Source organism: Hemiscyllium ocellatum, chromosome 17, assembly GCF_020745735.1.
Source record: "Hemiscyllium ocellatum isolate sHemOce1 chromosome 17, sHemOce1.pat.X.cur, whole genome shotgun sequence".
In the NCBI taxonomy this organism is placed as follows: domain Eukaryota; kingdom Metazoa; phylum Chordata; class Chondrichthyes; order Orectolobiformes; family Hemiscylliidae; genus Hemiscyllium; species Hemiscyllium ocellatum.
Genome location: NC_083417.1, coordinates 62,534,779 through 62,546,797, shown reverse-complemented (window position 1 = coordinate 62,546,797; position 12,019 = coordinate 62,534,779). Strand labels below are relative to the sequence as shown.

The following is a 12,019-nucleotide window of genomic DNA, read 5'->3' as shown; positions in this document are numbered from 1 at the left end:
AAATACCATCCAAGGAGTTTAGCCAACACTACGTTGGACAAACAGGCAGAAAACTAGCCACCAGGATACATGAACATCAACTAGCCACAAAAAGACATGACCTTTCTCTCACTAGTATCTTTACATACAGTTGAGGAAGGGCACCACTTCGACTGGGACAACACATCCATCCTAGGACAAGCCAAACAGAGACAAGCACGAGAATTCCTAGAAGCATGACATTAAAACTGGAACTCTATCAATAAACACATCGAGTTAGACCCCATCTACCACCCCCTGAGAAAAAGAACAGGAAATAACATCACCACAGGAAATGATATCACCAACCCAAAGAAACCCAAACATTTGATAGAAAGGTATTATGAACAGTGCTCTGCCTAGAGGCCCACTGAAGATGTTACCCAGTAGGGTGATGAAACGTCTGGAAATGAACCTTCCAGCTCAGCGAGCAAACCTACATCCAGAACCTCAACCTGAGCTACAAATCTTCTCAAAACTCACTAAGCTTAACATGTTATTGGGAAAATACAGGGATCTGTTACAAAGGATGTAATAGAGCATTTAGAAATATGTAATACACTAATACACAGGTTCTTGAAGGGGAAAATACACCTGATAAATTTATTAGAATTTCAAGTAGGGTAGTTAAAGGGGAACAGTGGATGTAATATAATTGATTTTCCCGAGACGTTTACTAAAGGTCATTAGGCTACTTAATAAGTGCCCATGTACTGGCGGTAGTACATTAGCATAGGTGGAAAATTAGTTAATTCATAGAAGACAGAGAGTTGGGATAAGGGGTGCATTTTCAGAATGGCAACCTGTAACTAGCAGAGTACCACAGGGATCAGTGCTGAGGCAATAATTATGTACAATTGATGATTTGGATTTGGGAAGTGGATGCACTATAGGTAGGAAAGCAAATTGTGAGGAGGCACAAAGAGTCTGTAGAAGGGGTATAGACAGGGTAAGTGTGTGGCCAAAAAAACTTGACAGGTAGGATATGTGAAAACGTAAAGTTATGTACTTTGGCAGGAAGAATAGTGGAGCTGAATATTACTTAAGTGGAGAGAGACTGTGTAAGGCCATAGAGATACTTTTGCATAAATCACAAAATGCTTGATACAAGTTCAGCAGCTGATAAGAAGGCAAATTAAATTCTGAGCTTAATTTCAAAGAGAAAATACAAGTGAGTTACCAGAGAATTTAAGATCTGCAAACATTTTACCATTATTTGAAAAGTTATGAGGGATGGGACAAAAAGTTATACACCAGTCAATCTAATCTTGATGTGGGACAATCACAAGAATCAACACTGAGGGATTGGAATAATTGTTACTTGAAAAGTCATGATTAGTCAGGAATAAACAGCATTCTCTTGCTAAGAGTAGGTTCTGTGGACCAGACTAAACCCCCTCGAAATATATTAAAAAGATAGCCCAGACATAACTGTTTCTTATTTTAAAGGCATTCGGGATGCAGTTGGTCAAACTACCAATCCTGAAGCAAAATACACTTCATTTATACACTAAATAGTTAAAATACAATAAATGAAAGAAGGCATTGAAATAACAATTCTATTGGAAAACTTAACAGAACAATAGATTTAACTAACTGTTTCAATATAGAAACATCCCATTTACACATCCTTGGCAAAGGCAAATTCACTAAAATAGATTGTCTCACAAGCAATTCTAGCAGCAAGAAGATAACCCCAGGTTTTAGCTATAATAATGAGAGGAAAAACAACTTCCACATCCAGGTTGAAAGACCCTAGCAGCTGTGACCAAAAAAACTAAAAATAAATTTCCTGGTTCTGTGGGAGCTTGACCCCGTCAATTCAGGCTGTTTCTATTGTTCCAACTTAAAAAAAAACTAAGGTCTCACAAGCTGTTTATTGGATTAAAATAGACAGCTTGCCACTTCTGCCTTAAAACCTCTCTTCAAAAGAATCCAGGACAAAATACATCTCTTAAAAGCTGTAGCATTGTCACACCTCCACACTTAAAAAAACTTCAATGAACAAAGCTAGCCTCATTTTTAAAAACCTTTAGTCCTATATTAGTATACCAGAATACATATACATGACAGTGACTCAATGCATGCAAACATTCACTACAACCGTCCATTTCAGTCCTTTTCTATCAGCCACAGAACACTTCTATTTTGTTTCATCACAGTCACAACAATGCATCAGCAGTAATGCTCTCTCATCCTGCCATCTGTATGATTTTCTAATTGAATGGCTGCAATAATAAACTCCATCTAAATAGTATGGATTTTTAAAAATAAAATTTCACAAAAACTTGAAGGGGTTTTAATCAATATATACAATTGTCTCAGCCACATTATTGGCAATATAAATATTGAAATGTTGCAATGCCAACACCAAACTCAACGTTTCCTTCTCAATCATGGAATAATTTGGTTGATGTTTATTAAATTTTCTGGAAAAATATCCAATATGTCTTTCTATCTTCTCATGATCTTCTTGCACAAATACAATATGGATACATCACTTGTATCAATAGTCACCTTGAATAACTTTGTGTGGTTAGGTGTAGCTAACACTGGGGCAATGGTCAACAACATTGCTTTCAGACTGTCAGATGCCTTCTGACATTCCTTTGTCCACTGAACCTTTCTGCACTTCTTCAACAAGTCAGTGGAGCAACCACACTGCTAAAATTAAATACAACTTCAGAGAAAAGAACACTCAGTCCCAGGAATAACAGTACTTCCCATCAACGGTATGGGAAATTCCCCAATAATCTTCGTTTTCACATTTCATGGGACCATCTTTCCATGTCCAGTGACATGGCCCAGGAACGTGACTTAGTTTTTGTGAACTCACTCTCAGCCAGATTTATCACCAAGCCTGTCTACCAAAATCAATCAAACAATTCTGATAGATGCTTCATGTTCCTTCCATGTGTGACTGAAAATCAACAGATCGTCAATGTACATCCACAGTTGGTAATCCCAAAATGACTTCATTGGTTAGTCTTTATATGTGGCTGGCACAGTTTTCTTACCAGATGGCATGATTTTAAACTGGTACAGTCCATTCGGCATCACAAAGCTAAAACTTCCTCCGCTGTTTTAAACACCTGCCTATATCTTCTGAGTAAGACTGAATTAGGAATAAGTTACTTGTCCCACCTTTTCAATACAGTCTTCCAGATGTGGAATAGGATTTGAATCAGATTTCATAATTGCGTTGACTTTGCAATAGTCCACACATAATCGTTGGGTACCATCTGGTTTTGATAATATGAATATGGGTGAGCTGCATTTGCTACAACTCACTTCAATTATATTGTCTTTGGGCATGGGTTTAATCTCTTATTGATCCGTACCAACTTTTGAGTATTAAATCTGTAAGTGAAAATCTATAAATGCTTAATTGGAACTGCACTTCCGAGATCAGTATCATGCATAATTAGATTAGTACTTCCCAGCTTATTCCCACATATCTCCTTCCGTGATTGTAGTAACTCCATCAGGTCATTTTGATTTTCCTCTGGGAGGTAACTCAATAGTTAATCCAAATTTTTGAGAACTTCCTCATTGTCTAATTTACTTTAAAGGAATGAACAATTCAGAATCATCTGAATTTGATTCTTCACTCTGTGTTGCAACCAGTAATACATTCTCCTTCTGCTTACCTTACCTATCAAAATAACTTATGAGCATACTCACATGACACACTCCAGGATGACAACACTGGTTTGGTTGAGTAAACAGAAAAATGGCAAATAGAAGTAAATTGGAGAAATGCAAGGTTATGTATTTGGGAAGGGCAAACAGATCAAATTAATACACATATATATGGATAATGAGAGAAGTAGAGCAGGTGAAATGTCATGGAGTATCCATGTACCTGAAGGTGTCAGGGCAGAGAGATAAAGGAAAGCATGAGAACCTTTCCTGCATTGGAAAAGTATTGAACACAAAAGCAGTGATGTAATCCTGGAATTATATAAAATACTGATTAAGTCATAGCTGGAGTTTTGTGTATAGTCATTGTTATTCAAAAATCAAAGCTGCTCGCAAGAGAGTACAGAGGACATTTACAAGAATGTTGCCAGGGCTTGAAAATTGCAGTTCCGAAGAAAATTTGAGGATGCTTCAGTTGATTTCTTTAGAACAGAAGAGGTCGAGGGGTGACTTAATTGAATTATACAAAATAATGAAGGGCTTGGCCAAAGCGAACAGGCCAATGAGACACAGATTTAAGGTGATTATTCCTCAGTTTGACAAGCCCCTTCATTGGCTAGTATTTTTAAGGGGCTTTCCATGTCTTCTTCTGTGAAGCCATCCACAAAGAGTGCGATCTTACGATTTTTTTCAGCCAAGTGCAACTCTAATTGAGTTTGGTAAAGTAAATGTTACCATAATGCAGAGAATCTTTTCTCACCATGTCTTACCAAATTCAACATGTTAATTGCCATTTGAACAGTCACAGTGAGAATCAAGCTCTATTTCCACAGCATTTTACGAGGCTCCATTCCGACAGCAACCTGCTGCTCACTGGAGATCTCAGAATTGACTGGCATTCCTCTTACCAGCGCCACTATTAAAACCATTTTACACATGGGAAATCACTATCAGTCTAGAACTACCTTAACGTTTGCTGCAGACATGGCTGACAGAGGGAAATCCTCACTCCACTTTGCAGGCATGGTCCTGCATACCCTACTCGATGGGGTGGTACATGGGCAAGGCATTCCCTTCCCCTGGATAAGCAGTAGAGACTACAACACCAGACTATGCCATCCTTGTCCAAAATTGCCACCTCTGTTGAAGCAGTCTCAGCCTTCTGGAGGAATGTCCAGTACTGAAGGAAGAAGTTCAATGACCTTCAGCAATCCAAGGTTAGTACAATATCTCTCTCCAATGCCTCAACAAACTCTATTTCTGCTACTGCATCCATTTCTCACTAAGGATCACACTCAACCACTAATTCCTGCAACATCACACTTACCTACCCAAATGGCACCTGCAATAATGCTGCATACCCTCTGTGCTGACTACTCATTTACTCAGGAAACCTCCCATCACAATACAGTAACAGCTGTCCCACTCACTTTCCTCTTCTTTAATACTTGGTTCTCTCTCATTCCACGAGGAAACCAGCCCACATTAGGGCAGAAAGACTCAAGACAGGTATTGTGCTGCCCATGATACAGCTCCTCATCATTTTGAGCAGAGGATACCCCTGACTCTGACTGCCCTGAGTGAGGTCTGGTTTGGTATTGAAGGCTATGATGACTTACAGTGCTGACAGAAGGTTATTCCTATTAATTGGACTGAGGCCAGGCATTGTTTCTATGGTACGTGGCACAGCATGACATTAGTAATGTAGATGAGGGAGCAAAGCACAAAAAGGCAAAGCAAAGATGCTGTGAGCATTCAGGTATGCTCACAATGAACATTAAGACAGTGACTGAAGAGATCCAGCCCGATCCGGTTTGTGAGTTGTGTGTATGTCCCTGAGCACAAAATGTCTTTGCTGCAGCGTTACAGTGATAGTATAATAGACACACATTTGTCCAAATAATCTTTTGCTTTTCAAATACCAAAAGAAACTTTTACTCTCTGCTTTTATGTGTTTAGCTAGTTTGCGTTCATATTCCATTTATTTATTAGCTTCTTGGTCATCTTATGCTGGGTTCCAAATCCTCAGACCTATCACTTTTTCTGGCATCCTTTTAAGACAATTCCTTTGCTCTAATGCGATCTTTAACTTCCTTATTAGCTATAGTAGGAAACCCTTTAACATAGTTAAACACCCCAAGGCAATTCAATCTACTTAATGAAGAATTATAAAACAAATTTTGACGTGATACGCATGCAGCTTCACGCTACGAAATATATTTTCATTCAGATTCACAATCACTGAAGAAATATGTTTGAGGGTGTTTTTGAAAAATACAATATCTAGTTCAGTTCACAAGGGATTCCATTGTGCCTTGACTGGTGCTGTTGAATACTTAAATATTGGATAATATGACCATAGTCCTTTGTTGTATGCTCTAAGTCTGCATCTCACCATGTAATAGATTTGCTACCGTTATCTCCTTTAAGTCTAGGGATCTAGCAGGTTTGCTTCATCTAATATGATAGAGGCAATTATGTGTTAATTTAACTAGAAAAGTTTCTTACACAGAACAAGAAATAGTTAATTTGTCTTTGAGCAACTATTTACAAGTTACATTAATATAATAGTCTCTGTAACAATGTCCATGTCAATGTCAGTTTTCTAGTGCAAATGAGCTGGTGCATGCAATATCAAAGCAACAAAAGAACTGAAAATATATAATACAGGAGAGCAGTACAGAATTACCTGTTTTCATGGCTATTTAAATAAGAACATAACAAAAAATATTAGATTAAAGAATATTCAATAATACTTGTTTTCTCCTCCAGATTCCCAATCACTTCATGTGGCTCATATTTTTCCATTGGTTTTTCCATTCAACTTTGAACTTTATTGCTGAGCTGATGCGGTTTGGAGATCGGAGATTTTATCGAGACTGGTGGTAGGTGCTTTACTGCACAATATGCCCTTCATGCCTATGAAGGAGAAGACAGTTGTTTTCCTAAAAAGTAATTTGCATTGAAATATACAATGGCTAACCTTGTTGAGAATGTGTTGCTGGAAAAGCATAGCAGGTCAGGCAGCATCCAAGGAGCAGACATTTCGGGCCGCAGCCATTCATCAGGAATGAGGCTGGGAGCCTCGGGGGTGGAGAGTTAAATGGGAGGGGGTGAGGCTGGGAAGAAGGTAGCTGAGAGTGCAATTGGTGGATGGAGGTGGGGTTAAAGGTGATAGGTCAGAGAGGAAGGTGCAACGAATAGGTGGGAAGGAAGATTGACAGGTGGGACCAGTCATGAGGGTGGTGCTGAGCTGGAAGGTTGAAACTGGGGTAAGGTGGGGGAAGGGGAAATGAGAAAACTGGTGAAGTCCACATTGATGCCCTGGAGTTGAAGGGATACGAGGCGGAAGATAGGGTGTTCTTCCTCCAGGCATCGGGTGGTAATTAACCCCACCACCCCATGGCTGAACATTTCAACTCCCCCTCCCATTCTGCCGAGGACATGCAGGTCCTGGGCCTCCTCCACCGCCACTCCCATACTACCCAATGCCTGGAGGAAGAACGCCTTATCTTCTGCCTCGGAACCCTTCAACTCCAGGCATCAATATGGACTTCACCATTTTCCTCATTTCCCCTCCACCCACCTAACCCCCAGGTCCAATCTTCCAGCCCAGTACTGCCCTCATGACCTGTTCCACCTGTCAATCTTCCTTCCCACCTATCCGCTCCACCCTCCTCTCCAACCTATCACCTTTATTCCCACCCCCATCCACCAATTGCACTCTCAGCTGCCTTCTCTCCAGCTCCAACCCCCTCTCATTTATCTCTCCACCCCCGAGGCTCCCAGCCTCATTCCTGATGAAAGGCTCCGGCCCGAAACGTGAATTTTCCTCCTCCTCAGATGCTGCCTAACGTGCTGTGTTTTTCCAGCAACACATTCTCAACTCTGATCTCCAGCATTTGCAGACCTCATTATCTCCGAATGGCTAACCTTGGTCAATGATATGCAATAAGAATGGAACCTTCAATGGATGCACTACAGTGAAAATTATCTCATAACCCCTATTTGGACTTTGTTTAACATTGTGTTGAATGAGACTGGTCTCTCCATGCAGGGTCAATTTCAGCCAAGTTTCTATTCGTCCTGCAAAAATTGTTAAGATCCCCAGTGATTCAGCTTTGTTAGGGCATTAAGTAACTCACTTAAAAAGTCTCAAGAAATTCAAAATTAGTCCATTGGTTTATGCTGGTGCAGCTGACTTCAACCTGCAGGATTGTTATGGATACATATTTAGCATCACTATGGATTGAAGAAGGAAAAATAAGGAATCCCATCAAGTGACCTTTTCTGAAACTGCCTCTGACCACCACAAGATCAAGTACGGCTATAATGATCCTAGCAATTAAATAGTCTATTGAAACTGACTACCAAGGCTTACAAAAGAAGAATGGCCTCTTGGTAGGATACTAAAGGGCATATAAATTGATGGGACTGTACTGTAGCAAGATGCATTGGGGTAGATTTTGTCTTTTTATAATGACATAAAATCTGTAATTTCATATCTCTGCTGATATTTTATTTCGTTATGAAGATTTGATGCCCATTTTCATTATTGTACAAAGGTCAACATTTTCCCCAATGACTTCAAAAGAAAGAAGGTGGAGAATTAATTGGAAAAGAAGATGGTTAAATCTGAATATAAACTGGCCAGTTCTTAACAAATAAATTGATTTCTATCAGAAAAGTGCATGGGAATCATTATTTACAATTAACCCATACTATGTCAATGTATGGCAGGCATCTGTTAGCTTTATGCTGGCTACTCATTTAAATGATAGCTGCAATGCTAATCACTATTTGTTAGCAGCAAGCATTCAGCAAGAGGCTCAGAATCATAACCAGATTAGAACCAGTCAGTCAAAGGCAGACTGTAATTCTTAAAAAGTAAGGTGCATTGTAGGTCCAATGATCTTTTGGAAAATCACCTCTTGGTAAATCCAAAAGGCTCATACACCATGTGGTTCAAGCTGACTGTACTGTATTTCTGGAAAAGTTATTATTTTATGTTGTTTCTCGTTTGTATAGTTAGCTGATTTTCTTAATGAAACAACACTTAAGTGTTCTGTTATCTCACTGTCTAACCTCTAATTCTGCCTTTATGCATAGAAGAAAATAAAACTATGAAAAACTGAGGGTTTCAACATTTCTATATTCTGTACAGGAACTCAGAGACTCTCACTTACTTCTGGTCAAACTCAAATATTGTTCTTCACAAGTGGTACATGAGGTAAGGTTAACTGTACTGGATTTAGCCAAGCATGCATTTAAAAAAGAACTAAATATTACTGTTGGCGTGAACTCTAATCCCTACACTATTAAAGAGCTGCTCAGGAAAGCTTGATTAGTACTTCATCCAACAAATTAAACATTGATTCCCTTCATCACAGATGCACATAGCTGTGGTGTGTATCATCTGCAAACTGTACTGCAGCAACACATCAAGGCTTCTTTGATATCACCTTTTGGATCTGCACCCTTTACCACCTCAAAAGGGCTTAGGCTTAGGCTGTAGGCACATGGATACAGCACCAATTTCAAGTTCTTCTCCAACTCACACATCATCCTGGCTTGGAAACACATCACTGTTTCTTCATCATTGCTGGTCAAAATTTTGGAATTCCCCAACTGACAGTAGTGAGAATATGTCACCGCATAGAGTGCAGCAGTTTAAAAAGCAGGACATTGCCACCAAGGGCAATTGAAGAAGGGCAATAAATTCTGGTCTTGCCAGCATCGCCCACTTCCAAAGAATGAATTTAAAAGTTCATTTTGAGAAATCCAGTATGAAAGTAACAGATCACTTTTTCTTATACAGCATTTTAGTGTTAGCTCAGGATACCTCAAAATTTTCAATGAATTACTTTTAAAGTACAATCACTGTTTTTACATTAAGTCATAGAGATGTACAGCACAGAAACAAACCTTTCGGTCCAACTTGTCCGTGACAACTAGATATCCTAACCTAATCTAATCCCTTTTGCCAGCACTTGGCCCATATCCCTCTAAACCTTTCCTATTCATATACCCATCCAGATGCCTTTTAAATGTTGTAATTGTACCAGCCTCCACCACTTCCTCTGGCAGCTCATTCAACATATGCACCACTGATGCATGAAAAAGTTGCCCCTTACGTCCCTTTTAAGTTTTACCCCTCTCACCCCAAACCTGTGTCCTCTAGTTCTGGAGACCCCCACCCCAGAGAAAAGACCTTGTCTATTTACCCCTCATGATTTTATAAACCTCTATAAGGTCACCCCTCAGCATCTGATGCTCCAGGGAAACCAGCCCCAGCCTATTCAGAACCCCCTAGTTGCTCAAATGCTTCAATCCTGGCAACATCCTTGTAAAACCTTTCTGGACCCTTCCAAATTTCGCGACATCTTTCCAATAGATAAAGGAAGCAACGATATTTCATGCAGCAAGGTCCTTCAAGCAGAAAATGATCTAAAGAAAATCTATTTTGAACAATGCTAATTGAAGAGTGAACATTATCTAGGATGCCAGAGGAAAACTTCCTATTTGTCATTAAATAGTACCATTTAAATGCATCCACCAGAACAAAGTGGGACTCAGTTTAATATCTCCTCTTTAAATGATGGCGAATATAACAATGCAGTACTACATCAGTATTGCAATAAATGTACGTCTAGTTTGAGTTCACTTCCCAGAGTTAAGCTTATTAGCTGCAATTTCATAGTTCAAAGGCATTAAGTGTTGCCACTGAGTTAGGTTGTGATATACATTTCCTAGTGTAAAAAATGAGGTCTGCAGATGCTGGAGATCACAGCTGCAAATGTGTTGCTGGTCAAAGCACAGCAGGTTAGGCAGCATCTCAGGAATAGAGAATTCGACGTTTCGAGCATAAGCCCTTCATCAGGAATAAGAGAGAGAGAGCCAAGCCGGCTGAGATAAAAGGTAGGGAGGAGGGACTAGGGGGAGGGGCGATGGAGGTGGGATAGGTGGAAGGAGGTCAAGGTGAGGGTGATAGGCCGGAGTGGGGTGGGGGCGGAGAGGTCAGGAAGAGGATTGCAGGTTAGGAGGGCGGTGCTGAGCATAAGCCCTTCATCAGGAATAAGAGAGAGAGAGCCAAGCCGGCTGAGATAAAAGGTAGGGAGGAGGGACTAGGGGGAGGGGCGATGGAGGTGGGATAGGTGGAAGGAGGTCAAGGTGAGGGTGATAGGCCGGAGTGGGGTGGGGGCGGAGAGGTCAGGAAGAGGATTGCAGGTTAGGAGGGCGGTGCTGAGCATAAGCCCTTCATCAGGAATAAGAGAGAGAGAGCCAAGCCGGCTGAGATAAAAGGTAGGGAGGAGGGACTAGGGGGAGGGGCGATGGAGGTGGGATAGGTGGAAGGAGGTCAAGGTGAGGGTGATAGGCCGGAGTGGGGTGGGGGCGGAGAGGTCAGGAAGAGGATTGCAGGTTAGGAGGGCGGTGCTGAGCATAAGCCCTTCATCAGGAATAAGAGAGAGAGAGCCAAGCCGGCTGAGATAAAAGGTAGGGAGGAGGGACTAGGGGGAGGGGCGATGGAGGTGGGATAGGTGGAAGGAGGTCAAGGTGAGGGTGATAGGCCGGAGTGGGGTGGGGGCGGAGAGGTCAGGAAGAGGATTGCAGGTTAGGAGGGCGGTGCTGAGCATAAACCCTTCATCAGGAATAAGAGAGAGAGAGCCAAGCCGGCTGAGATAAAAGGTAGGGAGGAGGGACTAGGGGGAGGGGCGATGGAGGTGGGATAGGTGGAAGGAGGTCAAGGTGAGGGTGATAGGCCGGAGTGGGGTGGGGGCGGAGAGGTCAGGAAGAGGATTGCAGGTTAGGAGGGCGGTGCTGAGCATAAGCCCTTCATCAGGAATAAGAGAGAGAGAGCCAAGCCGGCTGAGATAAAAGGTAGGGAGGAGGGACTAGGGGGAGGGGCGATGGAGGTGGGATAGATGGAAGGAGGTCAAGGTGAGGGTGATAGGCTGGAGTGGGGTGGGGGCGGAGAGGTCAGGAAGAGGATTGCAGGTTAGGAGGGCGGTGCTGAGCATAAGCCCTTCATCAGGAATAAGAGAGAGAGAGCCAAGCCGGCTGAGATAAAAGGTAGGGAGGAGGGACTAGGGGGAGGGGCGATGGAGGTGGGATAGGTGGAAGGAGGTCAAGGTGAGGGTGATAGGCCGGAGTGGGGTGGGGGCGGAGAGGTCAGGAAGAGGATTGCAGGTTAGGAGGGCGGTGCTGAGCATAAGCCCTTCATCAGGAATAAGAGAGAGAGAGCCAAGCCGGCTGAGATAAAAGGTAGGGAGGAGGGACTAGGGGGAGGGGCGATGGAGGTGGGATAGGTGGAAGGAGGTCAAGGTGAGGGTGATAGGCCGGAGTGGGGTGGCCTAGATGA

General features: G+C 41.9%; 1 protein-coding gene across 1 annotated transcript in view; it reads left to right on the top strand.

Moving 5' to 3' along the window:
• Positions 1-12,019, top strand: part of LOC132823598 (diacylglycerol O-acyltransferase 1-like) — a 195,773-nt gene that overhangs the window by 160,248 nt on the left and 23,506 nt on the right. The window contains exons 13-14 of the mRNA XM_060837516.1: positions 6,433-6,545; positions 8,825-8,890. Of these exons, the coding sequence (XP_060693499.1) occupies positions 6,433-6,545; positions 8,825-8,890 (179 nt within the window). The remainder of the gene's footprint in view (positions 1-6,432; positions 6,546-8,824; positions 8,891-12,019) is intronic.